This window comes from Podarcis vaucheri, assembly GCF_965113315.1.
Source record: "Podarcis vaucheri genome assembly, chromosome: 13".
In the NCBI taxonomy this organism is placed as follows: domain Eukaryota; kingdom Metazoa; phylum Chordata; class Lepidosauria; order Squamata; family Lacertidae; genus Podarcis; species Podarcis vaucheri.
The window spans coordinates 45,369,411-45,397,344 of NC_138751.1; the positions used below are offsets into that span (position 1 = coordinate 45,369,411).

The 27,934-nt window shown below is 44.3% G+C and overlaps 1 protein-coding gene and 1 long non-coding RNA gene across 2 annotated transcripts in view; both read right to left on the reverse strand.

Moving 5' to 3' along the window:
• PLCD3 (phospholipase C delta 3) overlaps positions 1-9,674 on the reverse strand; it is a 90,581-nt gene extending 80,907 nt beyond the window's left edge. Inside the window, exon 1 of the mRNA XM_082194828.1 lies at positions 9,367-9,674. Within this exon, the coding sequence (XP_082050954.1) occupies positions 9,367-9,502 (136 nt within the window). The 5' untranslated portion in view covers positions 9,503-9,674. The remainder of the gene's footprint in view (positions 1-9,366) is intronic.
• Positions 9,675-13,166: 3,492 nt separating this feature from the next.
• LOC309516414 lies at positions 13,167-16,720 on the reverse strand. Its single transcript, XR_014212894.1, has 3 exons — positions 16,310-16,720; positions 15,370-15,704; positions 13,167-13,277 (listed from the first exon to the last, which is right to left on the reverse strand). It is a non-coding gene; the product is annotated as an uncharacterized lncRNA (long non-coding RNA).
• Positions 16,721-27,934: the final 11,214 nt, after the last annotated feature.

Consider the following 27,934-nt stretch of genomic DNA (forward strand, 5'->3'; position numbering starts at 1 on the left):
TAATTCTGCATACAGTGGTACCTCAGGTTAAGTACTTAATTCGTTCCAGAGGTCGGTTCTTAACCTGAAACTGTTCTTAACCTGAAGCACCACTTTAGCTAATGGGGCCTCCTGCTGCTGCCACACCACTGGAGCACAATTTCTGTTCTTAACCTGAAGCACTATTTCTGGGTTAGCAGAGTCTGTAACCTGAAGCGTATGTAGCCTGAAGCGTATGTAACACAAGGTACCACTGTATTCAGTCATTTTTTTGAATCCACTCTGATCTAGAAGGGACTTTATCACTTCTCCAATTTGTCGCAACTTTCTGTGGGAAACCTGCTTGCCAAATCGGATCGTTCGGTTCTGTCTGCGTTGCTATTCCCTTGAAATCATCCACTGCTCTGTTTCAGACAAAGGCCCTGGGTGTTTTTGTGCGTGTGTGTCTTGCTTACGCTTACTCTGCCCCATAGACTCAGTCCCATACACACGCTAACCTCTCTAAGCAAACAGGACTGCACTGTTAGATGTTGCAGAGAAAGACATTCCTCTTCATATCTTTCACTGAGATTACAAGTGGCGCTTTGGCCCAGCCAAAGTAAGAAGAAATCGAGTGCAAGAATACAGAATATTCATTGTTCCACCGCTGAAAAAAACACAAGCACACATCCTGGAGAAATGAATCTGCCAGATATCAACTTCAGGTAAGCATGCCAGCTCTTTCAGAACACCAAATTTCAAAATGAATGCAAATTCCACACCGCTTTTAGTTATTGGAATCGCTCTGTACTTTAGGCCCGCGAAACTTGTGACCCATCAAACCAAACAAAGGCTGCCAGCCAGGTGCAGGTCTCACTAGGGACTAGCAAACCTCTTTTTGCAGCTTGCCTGAGGCTGAAAAACAAGAGAGCTGTTCCTTCTGTCTTTATGCACCATCCCCTCTCCTGTTTTATACTCTCCTCCCAATAAACCCATAGGTTCTTCTCGTTCTTCGGTACCCACCATTGAAAAAAGGATGCTGCCCTAGACCGAGCCTTGGTCTTATCTAGTTAAGTTTGTATATGTTCTTTACAGTGGTACCTCAGGTTACATACGCTTCAGGTTACAGACTCTGCCAACCCAGAAATAGTACCTCGGGTTAAGAACTTTGCTTCAGGATGAGAACAGAAATCGTGCTCTGGCGACGCGGCGGCACCAGGAGGCCCCATTAACTAAAGTGGTGCTTCAGGTTAAGAACAGTTTCAGGTTAAGAATGGATTTAGAACAAATTAAGTACTTAACCCGAGGTACCACTGTACTGCCAACCATCATGCAATACCCTCCAACATTTCTCTGATGAAAATAGGGGCGTCCCATTCCATAATGGCAATTTTACTATTTATACCAGGGGTCAGCAAGGTTTACCTTGCCTGGGCTGGATCACTCCCATGGAGATCCTCTGTGGGCAGGGCCGGTGCAGAGCAATGCCAGAAATCGCATCTGTGCATGTCCGCGGCACCAGAAATTTCCAATTTCCGGCACTACAGACATGCACAGACACGATTTCCATTGTCTGCACATGCACAGAAGTGATTTCTGGAGCCGCAGAGGAGAGTCCCCCCGCCGCACCAGTTTAGCGCAGTGTGCCGGGACCCACCAAGTGGGCAGCTCAGTTCTGGGGCGGCTCGTGGGCCAGTTAAATGGGCTTCTGGCCCATGGGCCGCACGTTGCCGACCTCTGATTTACACCCTACACATCATACTAGATTGCTGCAGCCACTCTGGGCAGTTTCCAACATATATAAGGTAAAGGTAAAGGGACCCCTGACCATTAGGTCCAGTTGTGACTGACTCTGGGGCTCATCTCGCTTTATTGGCCGAGGGAGCCGGCGTACAGCTTCCGGGTCATGTGGCCAGGATGACTAAGCCGCTTCTGGCGAACCAGAGCAGCGCACGGAAACGCCGTTTACCTTCCCGCCAGAGCGGTACCTATTTATCTGCTTGCACTTTGACGTGCTTTGGAACTGCTAGGTTGGCAGGAGCAGGGACCGAGCAACGGGAGCTCACCCCGTCGCGGGGATTCGAACTGCCGACCTTCTGATTGGCAAGTCCTAGGCTCTGTGGTTTAACCCACAGCGCCACCCGTGTCCCTTACTTCCAACATATACAAAAACATAATAAAACATTAAACATGAAAAAAAACTTCCCTATACAGGATTGCCTTCAGGCGGCTTGGGGGTGGATTGGATGACTCCATACCCTCCACCATTTCTCCAATGAAAATAGGGACATCCTAAGGAAAAGTGGGACATTCCGGGATCAAATCAGAAACTGGGACGGCTTCACTAAATTACGGATATCCCTGGACAATAGGGACACTTGGAGGGTCTGTATACATAGCTAGGGGGTTCTTGTGTTTGACCTGCCGAGCTGCAAGTTTGTGTATACCTGTTCTGCTGGAATGCCCAGAAACGCCAAATCTCACGATCTAGGCTCTGGAACTGTTTCTCTAGTCTTAAGAGGGGGGCCTTTGCAGTGAGCGTCCCAAAAGCCTATACGGAAAAAGAGATTACAAGCAGAAGGCTGGGCAAATACTACATCAGCTCCTGTTCCAGGGAAAAGAACAAAAACTTATTGACAAACGACCACAGCAAGGATTGCGAAATTGCTGTCACAGTCTCAAGGGGGAGAAAAATGCTTTGCAAAGTTACTTGGGAAAATATCACACTGGCATCAATTTAATAAAAATAAAGAGAGCCAGAAACAGAGCTCAGACTATGCAATATTTCATGCTGGAAAAGTTCCAAGCAAAAGTATTGTGAGTCACAGTTTAGATTTCATAACCCAAATTAGATTAAACAATGAACAAGATTAGAATACATATCAAAACACAGCTCACAATTTATTTTACATGTATATAGCAAAAGCAGCTGACACTAGAGTTCATGCTTTGTATCTGCACGTAATTTGAGCGAAACGTTACGGCCCCCGTCCAATGAAAGTGGCAAGTTAAGAATACACGCACATCCAAAGTAGTTGTGGATTTGTGAGGGTCCATTGCCGTCTCCCCCCAAAAAGGGGCATAAACCTAGAAGACACTCCTATTATGCAGGGTGGGGGGAAATACTGTAGGGGCAGTTTAAAGCACTGGTCTTCAAGGGGTAGAATCCATTAGCAGATAGTGTCTGATCCAAAGTGGGTCACAACAGGAGCACAACCACCACAATTATTTATTATTATTATTGATTGAATTTATATACTGCCCTATGCCTGGGGAGGGGGGGGGGAGTCCTTAGGACAGTTCACAGAATAAAAATCAAGATATAAAACCACAAAATAAATAATAAAAATAAAAACAACAACCCAATAGCACCCCCCCCGCCAAAAAACCTCCACATTTTAAAAGGGCATAGGATGTAAATCAGGTCAACCAAAGGCCTGGTTAAAAAGGAACATTTTTGCATGGAGGCTTAAAGGTGTATAATGAAGGCATCAGGCGAACTTCCTTGGGAAGAGCATTGCACAGATGGGGAGCCACTGCAGAGAAGGCCCCGTTCTCGTGTTGCCACCCTCCGGACCTCTTGAGGAGGATGCAAATATGTGGGGAAAGATTGAGAAATGAACTGTCGAATGCATCTTTGGGTTGGGGTCTGAAAAGGTTTAAGATTCCTTGTTTTGAAAGGAAAGCCCCCCCCCCCCGTGGGAAAGGCCAAAGGCTGTACAGTGGTACCTTGGTTTACGAACTTAATCCTTTCCAGAAGTCTGTTCTGAAACCAAGGCGTGCTTTCCCATAGCAGTGGGGGGCTCAATTTACAAATGGAACACACTCAACATGTTCTGCTTCCGAGGCAAAGCTCACAAACCAAAACACCTACTTCCGGGTTTGCAGTGTTCTTAATCCAAGTTGTTCATAAACTAAGCTGTTCTTAAACCAAGGTACCCCTGCACAAGCATTTTACCCTCATGCGGCCACGGAAATTTGGCAACCTAAGAACTGAGCTCCAGGAGAAGTCCTCAGGTTGTTATTAGACTGGCTTCCACACAGGGACTCAGTTTCCTGAACGTGGAGGAAGAAAGCACATATGATTCCAATCAACAACTCCCCTCTACCTTTGCAAAGGACTGCTAAAGCTGCAAATGGGGCAGATCTCCTAGAACAGGGGTCAGCAAAATTTTTCAGCAGGCGGCCGGTCCACTGTCCCTCAGACCTTGGGGGGGGGGGACTATATTTTGAAGACAGAAAAAATGAACGAATTCCTATGCCCCACAAATAACCCAGAGATGCATTTTAAAGGACACATTCTACTCATGTAAAACCACACTGATTCCTGAGCCGTCCACGGGCCGGATTTAGAAGGTGATCGGGCCGGATCCGGCCCCCGGGTCTTAGTCTGCCTAAAGGGTAAAGGGAACCCTGACCATTAGGTCCAGTCGTGACCGACTCTGGGGTTGCGGTGTTCATCTCGCTTTATTGGCCGAGGGATCCGGCGTACAGCTTCCGGGTCACGTGGCCAGCATGAGTAAGCCGCTTCTGGCGAACCTGAGCAGTGCACGGAAACGCCGTTTATCTTCCCGCTGGAGCGGTACCTACTTATCTACTTGCACTCTGACGTGCTTTCGAACTGCTAGGTTGGCAGGAGCAGGGACCAAGCAAAGGGAGCTCACCCCGTTGTGGGGATTCGAACCGCCGACCTTCTGATCGGCAAGTCCTAGGCTTTGTGGTTTAACCCACAGCGCCACCCGCCAACCCATGCCCTAAAACCTCAACGGATCCTGGAGGAAGAGAAAACGGGGCTTAGGGGCGTATATGATGGGGTGTGCACCATTCAACATTTTAATAGCTCCACCCCCAATCAAAACCTCAGTGCTGTTGCATCTCAAAGAAAAAAATCCCTACGGTTAGCCCCCACCCCAAGATTCCTTGCAGAGCCCTCAATTTGCTCTATTTATTCCTGTTCAGTGTTGGATTCTTGTGTGCTTTCTGGGCTTGGCGGACACAATTCACGCTTTTTGTAATCTGCGGGCATGATGACTGCTGTGTTCTCTACCCTTCAAAACTGGTCCATCCATTCATTCAGATTGTCACCCCAAAGGGCTCCTTTTAAGGTGTGGCAGGTGGCGACTGGGAAAAGAGCCTTTTCAGAAGTGGATCCTCGCCTCCCTCCACAGGGAAACCTGCCTGGCGCAGACACAGTCATTTAGGCACAAGGAGATTTTTTTTTTTAATCTCAGCCTCTTCACAATGAATTTGGCTTCTGGTCAAGGCGATAGGTATTTACTTGTACAGTAGTACCTCGGGTTAAGTACTTAATTCGTTCCGGAGGTCCGTTCTTAACCTGAAACTGTTCTTAACCTGAAGCACCACTTTAGCTAATGGGGCCTCCCACTGCCGCCGCAACACCAGAGCACGATTTCCGTTCTCATCCTGAAGCAAAGTTCTTAACCTGAAGCACTATTTCTGGGTTAGCGGAGTCTGTAACCTGAAGCATCTGTAACCCGAGGTACCACTGTAGCTAGTTTTTAGGAATTCTGCATATAAGTTAAATAAACAGGGAGACAATATACAGCCTTGTCGTACTCCTTTCCCACTTTTGAACCAGTCAGTTCTTCCATATCCAGTTCTAACAGTTCTAAATGTAGCTTCTTGTTCCACGTAGAGATTTCTCAAGAGAAAGACGCCTGTTTCTTGGGAGAAAAGCAATGACAAACCTAGACAGCATCTTAAAAAGCAGAGACATCACCTTGCTGACAAAGGTCCATATAGTTAAAGCTATTGTTTCTCCAGTAGTGATGTATGGAAGTGAGAGCTGGACCATAACGAAGGCTGATTGCCGAAGAATTGGTGCTTTTGAATTATGGTGCTGGAGGAGACTCTTGAGAGTCCCATGGACCGCAAGAAGATCAAACCACCCCATTCTGAAGGAAATCAGCCCTGAGTGCTCACTAGAAGGACTGATCCTGAAGCTGAGGCTCCAATACTTTGGCTACCTCATGAGAAGACTCCCTGGGAAAGACCCTGATGTTGGAAAAGATTGAGGGTACAAGGAGAAGGAGATGAGAGAGGACAAGATGGTTGGACAGTGTTCTCAAAGCTACGAACATGAGTTTGACCAAACTGCGGGAGGCAATGGAAGACAGGCGTGCCTGGCATGCTCTGGTCCATGGGGTCACGAAGAGTTGGACATGACTAAACAACAATAAAGTTTTTAGGAAATGTTATTGAATGTTATTATTGCATGTTTACAGTTTATATGTAAGAACTGCTTAGATTTTTTTTATTATGTTAAGCTGTAGAATTTTTTAAAATACAAATAATAATCTCCAATTTAATTATTGTGAGACATTCCATACTCAAGGAATTCCCTTTGTCTGGATATTCCCCAGAACTTTTCCTCGACTGAGTTTAGCAAAACCACATTCAGACCTTTCACTTCTGGAGAGAATTAAGCTGTGTGAAATAAGCAGAACCAGGCGGCTGTTTTCATTTACTGTGCCTTATATCCATTTCTGTTAGGAATGCAATCTTTAATTGACAGAAAAATCAAATTCCCAGCTGCTGATCACAGGAGCAAATGTTTAAGCAGGGGATTAGCAATAATAACGCTCAGTATTTATATAGTTCTTTTGAACATCCAGAGTGCTTACTGTACTTTAAAACTGCAAGGAAGTCAGTATCTCCATATTGTAAATAAATGGAAAAGCTAAGCAAGTGAATGTTTAAGACCAACTAATCAGTTCACTTTAGTGACTGTGCTACAAGAAGTGTCCTCATTGCTGGTCACACTAGTTTATTTTAAAAATCCATTTGTACTATCGAAACCGAGGTTTTTAAAAGAAATAATGAAAAGAATCCTTTATTGCTAAGTGGTAGCTCGCGGATATAAAATTCTTCTCCTATTTCTTTCAATGTCCTCCAAGGGACATCCGTATTTAATTGACTAATATCAATTCTGGATATTAAACCAGAAGTAGGCTTTCACAGAACGAACCTGTAAGTGGGGAAGAGATTCATGAATAAAGGATTTTTGATGTAATCAGATAGCTGGTTAAAAGCTACCTCAACTTAGAGAAATCAACTAAAAGACAGTCCTAGTCTATTGCAACTTGTGATTTTAAAAGTGTATACCGTATTTTTTGCACCATAACACTCACTTTTTTCCTCCTAAAAAGTAAGGGGAAATGTCTGTGTGTGTTATGGAGGGAATGCCTACGGGTGGCATGCCTACGGATTTTCCTCCTCTAAAAACTACGTGCGTGTTATGGTCGAGTGCGTGTTATAGAGCGAAAAATACGGTATATTCACTAGGGCTGTCATCTTTAACTTTTTCTGGCCCAGGACCCAATTTTAACCCACACATGCAATCTTTAAAACTTTTACCATGTATTCGCAAGGTGGTAGTGCTCCTGTTGCAACTCACCTTGGATCAGGTCCAACTAGTGAAGCCAGAGTATACGTAAGATGAGAAGGCTGAAGGATGAAATCAAATCTAGCAACGAGATAATGCATGAGTTCCTCTATGTTTATTTGATCCATCAATCTCCACTCCACATAGGGCTTCTAGTACCATGGTGGCAATTTATTACAAAGAAGTCTCTTGCAGGTAAGACTAGTCTTGGTCTTGTAAAGGTAAAGGTAAAGGGATCCCTGACCGGACGGCTCTGGGGTTGCTGTGCTCATCTCGCTTTATTGGCCGAGGGAGCCGGCATACAGCTTCCGGGTCATGTGGCCAACATGACTAAGCCGCTTCTGGTGAACCAGAGCAGCGCACAGAAACGACATTTACCTTCCCGCTGGAGCGGTACCTATTTATCTACTTGCACTTTGACGTACTTTCGAACTGCTAGGTTGGCAGGAGCAGGGACCAAGCAATGGGAGCTCACCCCGTCGCGGGGATTCGAACCGCTGACCTTCTGATCGGCAAGTCCTAGGCTCTGTGGTTTAACCCACAGCGCCACCCGCGTCCCTTAGTCTTGGTCTTGTAGCTTCATCCAAAACCAATTTTAGCACCAACCACTCCCAGCTTTGGCCATGCCTCTTCTTTAACGAAACTGCTCAATTTGACTCAAAAAGTAAAGCAATTACTTCTTCTTCTTTTTAACTTTCACCTAGAGCGAAAATGGTGCCGTGCCCTGATCAAATCTCAAGAGAAAATGTTATCTAAAGGTAAACACTGAGAAATTTTAAAGGTTTATTGCAGCAGTTCATTCCAGTGACATTGCTAAGCCGTTTCTGACCACAAACACACTGCTTTTCCCCACTGCCTACAGTACCGTACTGCTGCCCACTGGTTGGTAATGCCTCTGTGGTTCCCAGCCTTTTCCCCCCAATGACCACTTGAAAATTGCAGATGATGTTGACATATGACTTCTGCCTGTGACTTGCGATAGATGCCATTTGGTTTTTAATGTATTTTTACAGACACACCACGGACTGAATTAAGCTCTCAGACTGCTGTTGACCCGGACAAAAGTAAACATTTGATTCCGATTCAAGAACAACAACAAATAAATCAAAGGATAGCAATTAAATCCCCTTCGCTCAAATCCGGTTTAGTACAAGAAGTAAGGTTTTCCATTAAGCCACCCAGATGCTGACCGAAGGAACTTTTGACAATCATTTGCTTAAATCTTACATTATTCACTCTCTCTCTCCCCTCCCCCCAAAAAAATATTTCCTACTGCCTAAAGGGCAACTTGCGGTTAAGGCACCTGGCAAATCAGAATCACTCAAGAACCAATTATTCAAATATTACATTGTCTGTGCCGAAGTACAAATTACATTCAGATTAGTAAAAAAAAAAAAAGCACTTTGTTCTTTTTAATCAGGTCACATGCCTCAAGGCTGATACGGTATGGAAAATAGGTCCCGCACTGTGCAAGGAGACAAATTAAATCCTGCGTTCCTAAAAGCAGCCGGCGTTTAATGTCGAGACAGAAAGAAATGTTCGTCTGGAAACACATTCCTTTGCCCGCTGGAGAAGCCCACCCCCAATTTACACCCCCTATCCGCTGGGGCACCGGGAGCGATTTCAGCGGTGACAGCAATGCACTCTGCAGCTGCTCAGGGGCCCTCTCGTCTACTTTGACGCCACCTCACTCCGGCGCTAAATAAATATATTGACTCATTTAACTTCTCCGCAGTGCTTTTTGCTGGACCTAATTAGCGCCAGGGCTCTGCCCCCGCACATATATACAGTATGTATATGCGGGGGCTGAGCCCTGGCGCTAATGTATATGCGGGGGCTGCGCCCTGGGCGCTACTTAGGTCAAGCAAAAACATTGCGGAGGAGTTTTGGAAAGAATAACCGACAGGAGGAACCTGCAAAGTTAGGAAAGACTTGCCGGGAGAGGGGAACTCTCCTATATTTTTTTTTAAATCCCCACCGGGCACTTCACTTTTCTGACTTACCCAGTTTTTTGAAGGCGCGGTGCCCGGAGAGTTTGGGCACGATTGCGCACGGCTGGCTGGAGAGTTGTTGCTGCTGCTGGCGCGGGCAGCAGCGCTGCTTTTCCCCGCACGCCTTTTTCTTCCTGCCGCAAATCATGGCTGGGAGAGACTTCGCGTCCCCGTCTCGGCCCGGAGCTCCTTGTCGGCCGCTTGTTTTCGTTTTGCCCCCCTTCTCACCGAGACAGAGACGGAGCAGGCGGCCCGCAAGCAACCCGCCCTCTCCGCGCGCCTGGGCGCCTCCTCCGGGGCTCCAGAGCGCAGCGCGCAGATTGGAGAGGCGGATCTTGGAGGGACTCGCATTTCAACGCCGACGCGCTCCGCCCTCTCGCTTCCACTCGGTGGGAAGGAGGGATCCGGTCTCTTGCGCTCCACCGCCTGAGCCGCGAGGAGGATCCGTGTCCCCTTTGCCCCACGCCAGGGCTGTGTCCGAGAAATAACGAAACAGCTTTTAGAAGTCACCCCAGAACTGGCCCTGGTCAACATTTTCCAGTGGAATAATGCCCACTCGCATTCTAAAGAGCTTATGAACCATCTGCTCCGTCTCTGGCTTTCTCATTTAATTTCGGCTTTTCAGGTTTATACATTTCACCAGTGCTTTTTTTTCTTAAAAAATATTTAGGAGTACTCTCAATTTCCCACTCATATTGAAATACTGCTCCTCAGTGAGGCCAAACTTATAGTCACAAAATGTTTAGGGATTTGCGTCCCCCCAGAAAAAAGCACTGCATTTCACTAATTTTCCAATCATTTTAACATTTCAAAACTAGACTTACTTCCTCCTCTTTCTACAGTTCCTTAAAATTATTTTTTTATCACTTCTGCATATCCAAATTTACTTAATTTGCTCATTTATTCATCTAGTTTAAATATCTACTCTTACAAAACTGCAGGTTATTACAATAATCCTGCCAATGTTCTTATCTGTTTACAATTTATCTGTAAATATTCAATAAACAATTTCCATTCTTTTATAAAAAGTTTGTTATCTTGATTTCTTATTCTTCCAGTAAGTTTCGCCATTTCTGCATACTCCATGAGTTTTTGTATCCATTCTTCCTTTGCTGGGATTTCTTCTTTCCATTTTGGGGCGAGTAACATTCTTGCCTCAGTTCACCATCTGCTCTCAGTAGCCAGAAGCACCATAGCCAGACATTGGAGAAACCTGCCAGGAGGGAACATGGATTTCTGGTACCAAATTGTACGGAAAACAGCCTTCCCAATAAAGCTAACCAATAGACTAAATCTGACATGGGGGCAAATAGAAGAGGATGCCTTCGCCCTGGTGTGGCTCCCCTTTATTACATACCCAGCCCAACAACAAGAACCCACCAACAACATACAAATCAATAGGTAAAGGACCCCTGGACGGTTAAGTCCAGCCAAAGGCAACTCTGGGGTTGCGGCGCTCATCTCGCTTTCAGGCCAAGGGAGCCGGCGTTTGTCCACAGACAGCTTTCTGGGTCATGTGGCCAGCAGGACTAAACCACTTCTGGCTCAACGGGACACTGTGATGGAAACCAGATCACACGGAAACTCCGTTTACCTTCCCGCTGCAGCAATACCTATTTATCTACTTGCACTGGTGTACTTTCGAACTGCTAGGTTGGCAGGAGCTGGGACAGAACAACAGGAGCTCATTCTGTCATGGGGATTCGAACCGCCGACCTTCTGATCAGCAGGCCCAAGAGGTTCAGTGATTTAGATTACAGCATCACCCGCATCCCATGCTCCCCTTTACAGTGGTACCTCGGGTTACATATGCTTCAGGTTACAGACGCTTCAGGTTACAGACTCCGCTAACCCAGAAATAGTACCTCAGGTTAAGAACTTTGCTTCAGGATGAGAACAGAAATTGCGCAGCAGCTGCGCGGCAGCAGCGGGAGGCCCCATTAGCTAAAGTGGTGTTTCAGGTTAAGAACCGTTTCAGGTTAAGAACGGACCTCCGGAATGAATTAAGTTCTTCACCCGAATCCCCATGACAGGGTGAGCTCCCGTTCCTCGGTCCCAGTTCCTGCCAACCTAGCAGTTTGAAAGCACGTCAAAGTGCAAGTAGATAAATAGGTACCTCTCCGGCGGGAAGGTAAACGGTGTTTCTGTGCGCTGCTCTGGTTCACAGAAGCGGCTTAGTCATGCTGCCCACATGACCCGGAAGCTGTACGCCGGCTCCCTTGGTCAATAAAGCAAGGTGAGCGCCGCAACCCCAGTGTCATCCACGACTGGACCTAAGGGTCAGGGGTCCCTTTAGCTTTTTAAGGGAAATTGGGACATTCCAGATCAAATCAGAAACTGGGACGGCTTCTGTAAATCCAGGACTGTCCCTGAAAAATAAGGTCACTTGGAGGGTCTGGGAGGAGAGCTCAGAAAACCCCTCATCTGAACTATGAGTCCACTGATAAAGGTTTGCTTGATCATTGTGTACACACAGAAGGAAACGTTTTCTCTTAATTTTACAAACATTCCTGACATGTTTTTGCCCCAGGGTACGTAATTTACATGTACTTACACAGAACCACATGTGCCATTTTGCCCCAGTCTCACATACAGAGGCTCCATCTGTGCTATACATTTAAAGCAGTATCGTATCATACCGCCAGAAACAATCATAGCTCCCCCCCAATGAACCCTGGGAAGTGTAGTTTGTTTGGAGAGTAATATTCTCCTCACAAAACTACAGTTCTCTGAGTTCCATCAAAAGAGGAACTGCTAAACCATTCTGGTAATTGTAGTTCTGTGAGGGAGCTCTCCTAACAACTTTCCGCCAGTGCCTTTAACAAACTACAGCTCCCAGGATTCATTGGGGGGAAAGCTATGGCTGTTTGTTTATTTAAAGTGGTGTGATACTGCTTTAAATGTACAGTGTGGCTGGGCCATTGCAACACAGAAACCAAGCACCCCTTTCTGTCCTTTATTCAATAGGGTCTATATCTTTGGATAACTTATTTCTCTTCCTCCATTCCAACTTGTTTCTGTTTTGCTCACTATATATATATTATTTCTCTTTAAAACCGAGCACACTTCTTCTGTCTTCTGATATTAGCAAATAAGCACTTATATTTTCCGTATTTCCTTTACTGCTTTAATTGCAGTATTTGCAAAAGCCTTATTTGGTTTTGGTTATGAGTTTTAATGATAATTCACACAACCCCATTTTTATTCTTGCCAGACTCCCACACTTCTTTTATTTGATGTGTGTGTGTGTGTGTGTGTGTGTGTGTGTGTGTGTAAAATCTGGTACTCAAGACGTTCTGTGGAGGAACTCAATGAGCTCAAGTCTTCCATACAGCATACATGTTTATTCCTTAATCTGAAGATAAGAAAGTATGAACCCACACATCAAGAGAAGGAAGGCTACATTAAATCATTAAATTAATCATAGAATCATAGAGTTGGAATAGACCACAAGGGCCATCGAGTCCAACCCCCTGCCAAGCAGGAAACACCATCAGAGCACTCCTGACATATGGTTGTCAAGCCTCTGCTTAAAGACCTCCAAAGAAGGAGACTCCACCACACTCCTTGGCAGCAAATCCCACTGTCGAACAGCTCTTACTGTCAGGAAGTTCTTCCTAATGTTTAGGTGGAATCTTCTTTCTTATTAGTTTGGATCCATTGCTCCGTGTCCACTTCTCTGGAGCAGCAGAAAACAACCTTTCTCCCTCCTCTACGTGACATCCTTTTATATATTTGAACATGGCTATCATATCACCCCTTAACCTCCTCTTCTCCAGGCTAAACATGCCCAGCTCCCTTAGCCGTTCCTCATAATCAGCAATTGGCTGTTTAAATACTTTTCACCTGTGCTAGCAAGCCATTCACTGATCTTACAATGTTATTATTACACTGCAAGAATGTGTGTTCTTGATTGTTGAATACTGTAAAGAGAGAGAGAGAGATGCAGGTTAACTCTGATGAATAAGAAAAAGGAAGAAAGAGCATTTGTTGGGATTTCTAAAAATAAATCAGATTCCCTTTCTCCTGTCCAAGCTGTAAATGTAGGGCACATAGTCCAATATACAAACTGCTAAGTAGACACAAAAAGTACTATATAATAGCATAACTGGGTCTGTGGTTAGACACTCCTGTGTTTGCGTTGTCAGCAGTTCAAGTTCTTTGTACGATGTGCAAGGAAATGGTCACTTTGCTACCAGCTACAGCTCTCTAATAACTCCCTGCACTGTTGTTCTGTGTCAAATCGGTACCTTAGCTTTGTGGCATCTTGTATATTTAGTTCTATAGTCACATATACAGATGCTTGCTAAAAGCTTAGATATATTTCTAGTGCTTTTCCACCTGACAACATCTTTATCAGTAGCTACTTGCAGACAGGTGGTTCCCAGTGCTAATCAGTGATTGCTCCTCTTTTTCTAAGCGACAAATAAAATTCGAAATTAATTGACCTTCTGCAGGTTCGCGAGAGTAAACATACCCCACTCTGGCCAGTATAACAGGCAGGTCAGTTATACCTTACATGGTACCATCAGAACCATGATTTCTTAGAGTAGGCGTAAGTTATAAATAAAAAGTCAGTGAAATTGTCTCAAGAGGCATAACTGGGAGGAGTACTGGGTTTAGGATTACGGACAGGGAAAGTGTGGGGTAAAACAAAAGGATTCTCAATAACAGCAATATGTAGTCTTGCCCCTTAGAAATGGAAGCCTGAGGTACACACAGGTGATAATATATGCAATTTCTACAAATTCTTCTTCTAAATCATTCATGGTGCTCTATCTCACGGGTTAGATAAAGATTCAACATACGTGAGCAGCACCTAGTGAGATCATGAATCTCTTCAGTTGCCCCCTACAAGCCAAATTATTTCAAGAACTAGATCCTGGAGATTACTAAAGTATGGAGCATATACAGATCTAGAGACACAATCAAAAGATAATCTCACCAGTTTTTATAGTGTCCATGCGCCATCAGTTTTGCGAGTTTTATCATGCCATACTTCAAAAAGTGAAAATCTGGACACAAAAGTTGTTGAGCTTGTTTTACAAAGGAAATTCACAAAAATCTACACCTCCGACATGTCTTGCCATACATTCGGATTTACACACACACACACACACACACACACACACACACACCACTTTTAGTGGATGTGTTTTATTAATCCAGTATTAATAATTATTAATCCAGTATATACAAGGCAGCAACGCCATCTTGAGGCCAAAACCTGGTAATCCTTTAATCTGTATTCCATAAAATCCTTATGGCTGTGCCATAATAATATTGTGAGTTGAGGAGTGTGGAGAGGGTCACCTATATGCCTGAATCCCTTCTAATTCCTGGATCCAGCAAGGGTTGAAATCTAATAGAGGGTTCAATTCAAGGGCCCCTAAGTACGGGTCATTAGGGTAACAAATGAAGTGGTTTTGTGCTGGAGAGCAAATAAGTTGGCCTCCATCTTTGAACTGGGTGGTAGTTAGAAAGACAAAAGTTAAGGTCTGTGTGATAAGAGAGCTGAGATAGAAACAGGCTGCAGGCAGAAGCATGAGAAAGAAGAGACATGCATGTTTTTTAAATTGAATTCAAGGCTGTGGCTATGGAGGAGGTTCCATGTGTCCAGACATAGCCAGAATACTGCAGTCAGAAACAGTGCCCGGTCAGAAATAATGGTAGTAGTAGTAGTAGTATGTACGGGGTGAGCTCCCGTTGCTCAGTCCCTGCTCCTGCCAACCTAGCAGTTCAAAAGCACAAGGTGCAAGTAGATAAATAGGTACCACTCTGGCGGGAAGGTAAACGGCGTTTCCGTGCGCTGCTCTGGTTCGCCAGAAGCGGCTTAGTCCTGCTGGCCACATGACCCGGAAGCTGTACGCCAGCTCCCTCAGCCAATAAAGCGAGATGAGCACTGCAACCCTAGAGTCGTCCACAACTGGACCTAACGGTCAGGGGTCCCTTTACCTTACTGCAAAACTGATGGAGGAAGTGTCGTCTCAAACACCAAATAGTCCCCAAACAAACCTTTTCATCACTTGGCATAAAGATCCGTCTCAACCAGCCTTGATCTGATTATTAACTTGTCTCTTCTTTAGCCAAGACTTGGAGTTTATCCTGATTGTGACATCATACTTGACATCAGAATGAAGTGCTTGCATTCAACCAAGGCTGTCTCCATGCCGACCAAAGTGGTTGTCCCATAAACCTTGGCAACTAGGTAAACATCAGCCAGATTCTCCAGCAACTTTGACGTCGGGTCTAATAACCTAATTTTGAGGAAGAGTTTTAGTATAACCTGAAAGCCTGCCTCTGGTGTTAAGCGAACCCCAAATTCCAGTCAATCTAATTATATGTGTAAACTTGTTGTTGTTGTTGTTTAGTCGTTTAGTTGTGTCTGACTCTTCGTGACTCCATGGACCAGAGCACGCCAGGCACTCCTGTCTTCTATTGCCTCCCGCAGTTTGGTCAAACTCATGCTGGTAACTTCGAGAACACTGTCCAACCAATGTGTAAACTTACTTCTGTGTATAGAGGTTCATGTGTGAGTCCATTTTTATAAAGAGAATCAGTGTTAATATGCATCCGTTCAAAATAAATCCTTGACCCAATACTCTGATCTGACTATTTCTCTCTACACTGTGGGTTATCTCATCTTTCATTTTAAGGGTATTATTCCTTTATAATATGGAAGTCCATCAGTCATAAAAAAAATGTCTGTGGTTTTAATCTCAGATTAAACTGCAATTTAATGTAATCACTTCTGTGGAGTATGAATGTGCATCTAAGTGGATTTTCCCCACATCCTCTCTTTACCTGGTTTCTCCCTTTCTGTTGTCTCACCCACCCACCCTGTCCAAATTTAGACTGAAAGGACTTTTATTTTCTTTACATGTTTGCACCACGTGCATTGACAGCAGTGGATCAATCATCATCTTCAACATATTTAAATGTCTCCATGCCTGACATTGTTGTTGTTTAGTCGTTTAGTCGTGTCCGACTCTTCGTGACCCCGTGGACCAGAGCACGCCAGGCACTCCTGTCTTCCACTGCCTCCTGCAGTTTGGTCAAACTCATGCTGGTAGCTTCGAAAACACTGTCCAACCATCTCGTCCTCTGTCGTCCCCTTCTCCTTGTGCCCTCCATCTTCCCCAACATCAGGGTCTTTTCCAGGGAGTCTTCTCTTCTCATGAGATGGCCAAAGTATTGGAGCCTCAGCTTCAGGGTCTGTCCTTCCAGTGAGCACTCAGGGCTGGTTTCCTTAAGAATGGAGAGGTTTGATCTTCTTGCAGTCCATGGGACTCTCAAGAGTCTCCTCCAGCACCATAATTCAAAAGCATCAATTCTTCGGCGATCAGCCTTATTTATGGTCCAGCTCTCACTACTGGGAAAACCATCGTTTTTACTATACGAATCTTTGTTGGCAAGGTGGGGCCTGACAAGGGTGAGAGCAAACACTGGGGAATTGTGCGAGAAGTCCCTCTGTGCTGAAACAAAGGCATATTTTTCTACAAGCATCCCCCTGACATCAGATGTGCTGCTCTTTTCCAAAACCAGGGAGAGATAATTTAGTGATGGGGTACAAGGAAGATAATTAAACCTCTGTAAGAAAGAGTTGGTCGGTTGACTATTTGAAAAGAATGTCAGCAGTGTAGATCTGAGTTTTCTAAGGGAGTAATGTGGACTTAAATAAGCAGAAGGATGCCTTGAAATTCTGAAGGACTCTTATTGTTTTGGCAGCATTAGGGAATTTGCTCTGCATCATTTGTAAGTATTGCTGGCAGGGGAGGTGGTGGCTGTTTTTTAAAGAGAGTTGGTTGCCCCCCCAAAAAAAATATTTGAGGGGCTGGAGCCCTCAAAGTTGACTGGCATTGCCATTCAAATGGTGTGCATGCATCATGTCTCGTGATCAATTTGTTGGGGCAGGGACTGCCTGCTACCCCCAATATTTAATTCAATATTTTATCCAACTCAGTGGTGTACTGTTGGAAAATGTCAATCACTTCTCCTACCTGGGCAGTTATCGTTCCACAAGGGCTGACATTGATGCCGAAATCCATCATCGACTGAGCTCTGCAAGTGCAGCTTTCTCCCAACTGAAGTGCAGAGTGTTTGAGGACCAAGACATTCACAGGGAAACCAAAATGCTTGTTTACAAAGCTATTGTACTACCAACCTTACTTAATGTATGCTTGTGAAACATGGACCACTTATAAAAGCCATCTCTAACTCCTCGAAAGATTCCATCAGCAGTGTCTCCGGAAATTTTTACACATCACTTGGGAAGACAGGCAAACAAATGCGAGAGTTGCTGGAAAAAGCAAAGATCAGCAGTGTCGAAACAATGATTCTTCAACATCAACTTTGTTGGACTGGTCATGTTGTTCGGATGCCTGATTATCGTCTTCCAAAGCAACTACTCTGTACGGAACTTTAAATTGGAAAGCATAATGCTGGTGGTCAACAAAAGAGGTCTAAAGACTCTCTCAAGGCAAATGTTTGAAAAATGTAGTATAAACACCGACAACTGGGAAACACTGGCTTGCGAGCACTACAATTGGGGAATAGCCTTTGCCAAAGGTGTCATGGGCTTTGAAGACGCTCAAACTCAGGACAAAAGGGAGAAATGAGCTAAGAGGAAGGCACATTTGGCAAATCCACACCGTGATCAACTCCCTCCTGGAAACCTATGTCCTCACTGTGGAAAGTGTGGATCCAGAATTGGCCTCCACAATCACTTACTGTGCCAGTGACGCCGTTCTCCTCTTCTCAGGGACTGGCACATTCAGACAGCAAGTGGAACATCTCAGAAGACATGCAAGGCGCTGAGTAGAATGGATTCCTTCAGCAACGGGGAAGGACTTTACAATCCAGAAAGGCCCGACTGGAACGCCACAGATGACAGAGTTGGGCTCTTGTTCATCAGCTTGGGAACTGGCGATGAAGACCATTCTCTTGAATGTGGCCCTGTGAAGGAAGGAGGACTTGGTATTCTCCTGGAAGACGTGGGGAATGGATGCCCAGTGCCCCTGCCCTGACATTACTCCCAAAGAAAGCTTGGCCCACCCACTTCAAGACAAGAGCATCTCCTTTCTGCTCTCATGGCAAAAGGTTCTTCTCCTATTTTCTGTTTATGCTCAGCTTGTAGGGTGTTCTCCCGCCCCATGCAAATCTATCCTTCCTCTTTCCTGTTCTTTTTACAAGGGCAGCTTCCCCCACATTTATAACAAATATAACAAATAAAACACACAAAAGAAAACACAACAATACTAAAAAAAGAGAAAAAGACAAAAATATAAACTCTTATTACTTCTAAAACCCAATCTAGCTTTCATTGTTATCTGACTTCCTCAAATCCCCCCAACTGAATTTCATTGTATCACCTTGTAACAGTTCTCCAAAATCATCTTTCTAATAAAATTAACTCCTTCAATTCACTATCATCTTCTCTTTTCTTAATAGTCTATGCTCATAATGCTTTACAACTCATTCTTATTCTAATTCTAAGCCTATTTGGGACTTTCAAGTGACTTCTAATTATCTTATATTACAATATTTAGCTAGATAATCTTTAAATTTCTTCCAATCTTCTTGGTATTCCTCTTCTTTCTGATCGTGGATTCTTCCAGTCAGGTCGGCTAGCTCCAAAAAGTCCAACATCTTCACCTGCCATTCTTCTACAGTTAGTATTTCTTGCAATTTCCACTTTTTAGCTAATAGCAGTCTTGCCTCTGTAGTGGCATACAAAAATAATCTAGCATCTTTTTGCGGCAATTCCAATCCTATTATTCCAAGTAAAAAGGCTTCTGGTTTCTTAACAAATGTATTTTTCAACATTTTTTCCAACTCATTATAAATCTTTCCCCAGAAGTCTTTCACCTTGGGACACATCCACCACATAGGATAAAAGGTGCCTTCTTTTTCCAACATAAATTATCATTCGTGTGATAAATCTTTGCTAATTTTAACAGGGCTAAGTACCATCTATACATCATTTTCATAATGTTTTCTTTTAACACAGTACATGCAGTAAACTTAACCCCTTTCTAATAAATTATTATTATTATTATTATTATTATTATTATTATTATTATTATTATTACTAAGGGTAGAACCCCAGCAACAACAATGTGGCAGGCATGATGCAGGGAGGAGGCAGCAACCCTATGCCCCCTAAGATGGCATACGGTTGAGACCCAGCTGCCCAGCTGCAATGCCACCCACTGGGAAAAGGTGAGCGGACTTCTGAGCTCACAAGAACTGCCTTTTTTCAGGAACAATCAGATGACCATGAGATGCAGCAGAAGAGCATCTCTGACTGCATGGCTTTAAAAGAGGGTGAGGCGACTTAACAGAAGAGAGTCCAGTCAAAGGCTGCTAGCATTTCCTCCTACCTGAGAACCTTTCCCCACTTGGCCTCCATACAGGCGTCTTGGCTCTGTCCCTCTTAAGTTGTGGGTGAACATATCAGATGACACAGCGATTCTTCAAACAGCTCTCGTTTATTCACAGGCCAGAACGGAACTGAACTGAAGGGTTCAGCCAATCTGCTTATATAGAGCTCCACTACAAGGCAACAGTAACAATCTTTCTGTAACTATCCAATCACTGAATGTCACTTTCAATTCCTTATTTGCATATGTGGACCTGAGTGAAAACTATCTACAGTATCCCCCTGCTGGCCCAGGGTGAGAACTTCAGTACATAACAGTCCCGGCTGGCCTAGCTCAGAAGCAGCAGCCAATTTCTCCTCTCTCTGAAATAAGCTGAGATGCTGTCTTAATGAGAGGAAACTTTGACTGCCTCTTCTGTGCCAAAGATGGCTGGGAAGGAGCCATGCCAACATGGAGAAGGGGCAGTGGGGAAGAGGGGCAAGGGATGGCAGCCAGGATTCCCAGGGATGTCCTCTGGTCCTTCATCCCAGGAGCTGGAGCTGGAGCCTCATCCCTGTAGGCAGTGGCCCTGTGGAGAAAAAAGGACATCATATTTTGTGTCCAGGGGAGCTGTTTATCAGCTCCATCTGGTACGCAGGCTAAGACCCTACCTGCCCACAGACTGTCTCACCAGAGTGGTGCATGCTCTAGTTATCTCCCGCTTGGACTACTGCAATGCGCTCTATGTGGGGCTACCTGTGAAGGTGACCCGGAAACTACAACTAATCCAGAATGCGGCAGCTACACTGGTGACTGGGAGTGGCCGCAGAGACCATATAACACTGGTCTTGAAAGACCTACACTGGCTCCCAGGACATTTCCGAACACAATTCAAAGTGTTGGTGCTGACCTTTAAAGCCCTATACAGCCACTAGACCTGAAGGAGCATCTCCACCCCCATCGTTCAGCCCGGACACTGAGGACCAGTGCCGAGGGTCATCTGGCGTTTCTCTCACTGTGAGAAGCCAAGTTACAGGGAAACCAGGCAGAGGGCCTTCTTGGTAGTGGCACCCGCCCTGTGGAATGCCCTCCCACCAGATGTCAAAGAGAAAAACAACTACCAGACTTTTAGAAGACATCTGAAGGCAGGCCTGTTTAGGGAAGCTTTCAATGTTGAATAGGTTATTGTATTTTAGTGTTCTGTTAGAAGCTGCCCAGAGTGGCCTGGGGGGACCCAGCCAGATGGGTGGGGTATAAATAATAAATTATTATTATTATTATCAAATGGGAAAGGGCTGTGACTGACCAAAACTATGGACAGAATGTCAACTCAGACACACATTCAACTGTCTCAGCCACACCAAACTCCCCTTTTGATTTTTTGGCCAAGAACATAAAGTCAAATGCACGCATGTTAGATGCGCCAAAGTTGCAGGCCTCCTGTAATCGTCAAGGAATGATGGAAACATGCAACTGCGAACCAGGTGGAACTTCGTAAGGTGAGAGAAGAAGAAGAGTTTGGATTTGATATCCCGCCTTTCACTCCCCTTCAGGAGTCTCAAAGCGGCTAACATTCTCCTTTCCCTTCCTCCCCCACAACAAACACTCTGTGAGGTGAGTGGGGCTGAGAGACTTCAAAGAAGTGTGACTGGCCCAAGGTCACCCAGCAGCTGCATGTGGAGGAGCGGAGACACGAACCCGGTTCCCCAGATTACGTGACTACCGCTCTTAACCACTACACCACTACAAGATCACACTGCTGATCTCACAAGAGCCGCCGCCTTGCGGGAATAAAAAAGCCAAGGAGAATCAGATGCCCCACAAGAGCATCTTGGATGAGGTGGCTTTCAAAGAGGGTGAGACAATTGCATGGTCTACCCAATGCAAGTAGCCTTCATGGCTATGCTCAGCCTCCACAGTTGGAGGGAGGAATGCTTCTGAAAAGCGCTTGCTGGAAGCCACAGGTGGGGAGAGTGTTCCTATGACTCCCCAAAGGTATTCCACAAGGACCTATGCAGCCTTAGAGTATAGAGAATACAGTGGTACCTCGGGTTACAGATGCTTCAAGTTATAGACGCTTCAGGTTACAGACTCCGCTAACCCAGAAATAGTACCTCGGGTTAAGAACTTTGCTTCAGGATGAGAACAGAAATCATGCTCCGGTGGTGGGTCGGCAGCAGGAGCATCTCCAAATGGGCTCTCACCATTTTTGGGCAAGCCTTGAATGACCCGGACAGCAGCGTCAAACTGCTTCTGGTAATCGGGTTCTTCTTCCTTCATCGCCATTGTCTCCGCCGCTGCCAATCTTGGAAGAAAAGCAGAGGTGCTGAGGAAAACTGAGGGCTCTGGGGGGAGAAAGGTAAAGAGATTAGTTTGCTGCCAGTTCTCACAGGGACAGCGCAAGGGTGATGAACCCAGCATTTGAAATTCGCCAGGTTGGCACCTGGCAATCCGCCAGGACGCGGGTGGCGCTGTGGGCTAAAGCCTCAACGCCTAGGGCTTGCCGATCGAAAGGTCGGCGGTTCGAATCCCCGCGGCGGGGTGCGCTCCCGCTGCTCGGTCCCAGCGCCTGCCCACCTAGCAGTTCGAAAGCACCCCCGGGGGCAAGTAGATAAATAGGTACCGCTTACCAGCGGGAAGGTAAACGGCGTTCCGTGTGCGGCTCTGGCTCGCCAGAGCAGCGATGTCACGCTGGCCACGTGACCCGGAAGTGTCCCCGGACAGCGCTGGCCCCCGGCCAATAGATGTGAGATGGGCGCACAAACCCCACAGTCTGTCAAGACTGGCCCGTTCGGGCAGGGGTACCTTTACCTTTACCTTTAATCCGCCACTTGCAACCAAGTGAAGATACCGGGGAGCCAGGATGACGCCCGATGTCTGCACCTTTTGACAGGCTGGCACACAGCAATTTTTTTGGGCTGCGGTGCTATGACATGAGCCTGATTTTAGCTGGAGCTTTCACCTTTGTAATCTTGTGTGTGTGTGTGCATCTATATCATCTATAGATAAAGATATATCTATAGATATATATCCTAAACATTCTGGATGAAATCAAAATACAGTGGTACCTCAGGTTACAAACGCTTCAGGTTACAGACGCTTCAGGTAACAGACTCCGCTAACCCAGAAATAGCACCTTGGGTTAAGAACTTTACCTCAGGATGAGAATGGATTTTTTCAAAAAAATCTTTTTCTGCTGGTTAAGTTACTGAGGGCTGATTTCTTGTCCTGTGATAAAAAGCCTTCTGTTTCGACTGCCAAACCTTTCAGGGGAGCATTTGCAAGCGTTTGGCACCATTTTTGAGTGAATTGGCAAACGTCAGATTTTTGCTGAAATTGTGACCCCGGGGCGTAGGGATTTTTTTGAAAAAAATCTTTTTCCTCCGGTTAAGTTTTCGAGGACTGATTTTTTGTCCTGTGATAAAAAGCCTTCTGTTTCGACTGCCAAACCTTTCAGAGGAGCATTTGCAAGCGTTTGGCACCATTTTTAGTGAATTGCCAAAAGTCAGATTTTTGCTGAAATTGTGACCCCGGGGCTTAGGGATGTTTTCAAAAAATTGTTTTCAAAAAAATCTTTTTCCCCCGGTTAAGTTTTCGAGGGCTGATTTCTTGTCCTGGGATAAAAAGCCTTCTGTTTCAAGTGCCAAACCTTTCAGGAGAGCATTTTCAAGCTTTTGGCACCATTTTTGAGTGAATTGCCAAAAGTCAGATTTTTGCTGAAATTGTGACCCCGGGGCTTAGGGATTTTTTCAAAAAAATATATTCTGCCGGTTAAGTTTTTGAGGGCTGATTTCTTGTCCTGGGATAAAAAGCCTACTGTTTCCATGGCCAAAGCTTTCAGGGGAGCATTTGCAAGCGTTTGGCACCATTTTTGAGTGAATTGCTAAAAGTCAGATTTTTGCTGAAATTGTGACCCCGGGGCTTAGGGATGTTTTCAAAAAATTGTTTTCAAAAAAATCTTTTCCCCCCGGTTAAGTTTTCGAGGGCTGATTTTTTGTCCTGTGATAAAAAGCCTTCTGTTTCGATTCCCAAACCTTTCAGGAGAGCATTTTCAAGCTTTTGGCACCATTTTTGAGTGAATTGCCAAAAGTCAGATTTTTGCTGAAATTGTGACCCCGGGGCTTAGGGATTTTTTCAAAAAAATATTTTCTGCCGGTTAAGTTTTTGAGGGCTGATTTCTTGTCCTGGCATAAAAAGCCTTCTGTTTCAAGTGCCAAACCTTTCAGGAGAGCATTTTCAAGCTTTTGGCACCATTTTTGAGTGAATTGCCAAAAGTCAGATTTTTGCTGAAATTGTGACCCCGGGGCTTAGGGATTTTTTCAAAAAAATATTTTCTGCCGGTTAAGTTTTTGAGGGCTGATTTCTTGTCCTGGGATAAAAAGCCTTCTGTTTCGAGTGCCAAAACTTTCAGAAGAGCATTTTCAAGCTTTTGGCACCATTTTTGAGTGAATTGCCAAAAGTCAGATTTTTGCTGCAATTGTGACCCCGGGGCTTAGGGATTTTTTCAAAAAAATATTTTCCGCCGGTTAAGTTTTTGAGGGCTGATTTCTTGTCCTGGGATAAAAAGCCTTCTGTTTTGAGTGCCAAACCTTTCAGAAGAGCATTTTCAAGCTTTTGGCACCATTTTTGAGTGAATTGCCAAAAGTCAGATTTTTGCTGAAATTGTGACCCCGGGGCTTAGGGATTTTTTTAAAAAAATATTTTCTGCCGGTTAAGTTTTTGAGGGCTGATTTCTTGTCCTGGCATAAAAAGCCTTCTGTTTCCATGGCCAAAGCTTTCAGGAGAGCATTTTCAAGCTTTTGGCACCATTTTTGAGTGAATTGCCAAAAGTCAGATTTTTGCTGAAATTGTGACCCCGGGGCTCAGGGATTTTTTCAAAAAAATATTTTCTACCGGTTAAGTTTTTGAGGGCTGATTTCTTGTCCTGTGATAAAAAGCCTTCTGTTTCGAGTCCCAAACCTTTCAGGAGAGCATTTTCAAGCTTTTGGCACCATTTTTGAGTGAATTGCCAAAAGTCAGATTTTTGCGGAAATCGTGACCCCGGGGCTTAGGGATTTTTTCAAAAAAATATTTTCTGCCGGTTAAGTTTTTGAGGGCAGATTTCTTGTCCTGGGATAAAAAGCCTTCTGTTTCCATGGCCAAACCTTTCAGGAGAGCATTTTCAAGCTTTTGGCACCATTTTTGAGTGAATTGCCAAAAGTCAGATTTTTGCTGAAATTGTGACCCCGGGGCTTAGGGATTTTTTTTAAAAAATATTTTCTGCCGGTTAAGTTTTTGAGGGCTGATTTCTTGTCCTGGCATAAAAAGCCTTCTGTTTCCATGGCCAAAGCATTCAGGAGAGCATTTTCAAGCTTTTGGCACCATTTTTGAGTGAATTGCCAAAAGTCAGATTTTTGCGGAAATTGTGACCCCGGGGCTTAGGGATTTTTTCAAAAAAATATTTTCTGCTGGTTAAGTTTTTGAGGGCTGATTTCTTGTCCTGGGATAAAAAGCCTTCTGTTTCGAGTGGCAAACCTTTCAGGAGAGCATTTTCAAGCTTTTGGCACCATTTTTGAGTGAATTGCCAAAAGTCAGATTTTTGTTGAAATTGTGACCCCGGGGCTTAGGGATTTTTTCAAAAAAATATTTTCTGCCGGTTAAGTTTTTGAGGGCTGATTTCTTGTCCTGGGATAAAAAGCCTTCTGTTTCGAGTGCCAAAACTTTCAGAAGAGCATTTTCAAGCTTTTGGCACCATTTTTGAGTGAATTGCCAAAAGTCAGATTTTTGCTGCAATTGTGACCCCGGGGCTTAGGGATTTTTTCAAAAAAATATTTTCCGCCGGTTAAGTTTTTGAGGGCTGATTTCTTGTCCTGGGATAAAAAGCCTTCTGTTTTGAGTGCCAAACCTTTCAGAAGAGCATTTTCAAGCTTTTGGCACCATTTTTGAGTGAATTGCCAAAAGTCAGATTTTTGCTGAAATTGTGACCCCGGGGCTTAGGGATTTTTTTAAAAAAAATATTTTCTGCCGGTTAAGTTTTTGAGGGCTGATTTCTTGTCCTGGCATAAAAAGCCTTCTGTTTCCATGGCCAAAGCTTTCAGGAGAGCATTTTCAAGCTTTTGGCACCATTTTTGAGTGAATTGCCAAAAGTCAGATTTTTGCTGAAATTGTGACCCCGGGGCTTAGGGATTTTTTCAAAAAAATATTTTCTACCGGTTAAGTTTTTGAGGGCTGATTTCTTGTCCTGTGATAAAAAGCCTTCTGTTTCGAGTCCCAAACCTTTCAGGAGAGCATTTTCAAGCTTTTGGCACCATTTTTGAGTGAATTGCCAAAAGTCAGATTTTTGCGGAAATCGTGACCCCGGGGCTTAGGGATTTTTTCAAAAAAATATTTTCTGCCGGTTAAGTTTTTGAGGGCAGATTTCTTGTCCTGGGATAAAAAGCCTTCTGTTTCCATGGCCAAACCTTTCAGGAGAGCATTTTCAAGCTTTTGGCACCATTTTTGAGTGAATTGCCAAAAGTCAGATTTTTGCTGAAATTGTGACCCCGGGGCTTAGGGATTTTTTTTAAAAAATATTTTCTGCCGGTTAAGTTTTTGAGGGCTGATTTCTTGTCCTGGCATAAAAAGCCTTCTGTTTCCATGGCCAAAGCATTCAGGAGAGCATTTTCAAGCTTTTGGCACCATTTTTGAGTGAATTGCCAAAAGTCAGATTTTTGCTGAAATTGTGACCCCGGGGCTTAGGGATTTTTTCAAAAAAATATTTTCTGCTGGTTAAGTTTTTGAGGGCTGATTTCTTGTCCTGGGATAAAAAGCCTTCTGTTTCGAGTCCCAAACCTTTCAGGAGAGCATTTTCAAGCTTTTGGCACCATTTTTGAGTGAATTGCCAAAAGTCAGATTTTTGTTGAAATTGTGACCCCGGGGCTTAGGGATTTTTTCAAAAAAATATTTTCTGCCGGTTAAGTTTTTGAGGGCTGATTTCTTGTCCTGGGATAAAAAGCCTTCTGTTTCGAGTCCCAAACCTTTCAGGAGAGCATTTTCAAGCTTTTGGCACCATTTTTGAGTGAATTGCCAAAAGTCAGATTTTTGTTGAAATTGTGACCCCGGGGCTTAGGGATTTTTTCAAAAAAATATTTTCTGCCGGTTAAGTTTTTGAGGGCTGATTTCTTGTCCTGTGATAAAAAGCCTTCTGTTTCGAGTCCCAAACCTTTCAGGAGAGCATTTTCAAGCTTTTGGCACCATTTTTGAGTGAATTGCCAAAAGTCAGATTTTTGCTGAAATTGTGACCCCGGGGCTTAGGGATTTTTTCAAAAAAATATTTTCTGCCGGTTAGGTTTTTGAGGGCAGATTTCTTGTCCTGGGATAAAAAGCCTTCTGTTTCAAGTGCCAAACCTTTCAGGAGAGCATTTTCAAGCTTTTGGCACCATTTTTGAGTGAATTGCCAAAAGTCAGATTTTTGCGGAAATTGTGACCCCGGGGCTTAGGGATTTTTTCAAAAAAATATTTTCTGCCGGTTAAGTTTTTGAGGGCTGATTTCTTGTCCTGGGATAAAAAGCCTTCTGTTTCCATGGCCAAAGCTTTCAGGAGAGCATTTTCAAGCTTTTGGCACCATTTTTGAGTGAATTGCCAAAAGTCAGATTTTTGCTGAAATTGTGACCCCGGGGCTTAGGGATTTTTTCAAAAAAATATTTTCTGCCGGTTAAGTTTTTGAGGGCTGATTTCTTGTCCTGGCATAAAAAGCCTTCTGTTTCCATGGCCAAAGCTTTCAGGAGAGCATTTTCAAGCTTTTGGCACCATTTTTGAGTGAATTGCCAAAAGTCAGATTTTTGCTGAAATTGTGACCCCGGGGCTTAGGGATTTTTTCAAAAAAATCTTTTTCTGCCAGTTAAGTTTTCGAGGGCTGCTTTTTTGTCCTGTGCTAAAAAGCCTTCTGTTTCGAGTGCCAAACCTTTCAGGAGAGCATTTTCAAGCTTTTGGCACCATTTTTGAGTGAATTGCCAAAAGTCAGATTTTTGCTGAAATTGTGACCCCGGGGCTTAGGGATTTTTTCAAAAAAATATTTTCTGCCGGTTAAGTTTTTGAGGGCAGATTTCTTGTCCTGGGATAAAAAGCCTTCTGTTTCGAGTGCCAAACCTTTCAGGAGAGCATTTTCAAGCTTTTGGCACCATTTTTGAGTGAATTGCCAAAAGTCAGATTTTTGCTGAAATTGTGACCCCGGGGCTTAGGGATTTTTTCAAAAAAATATT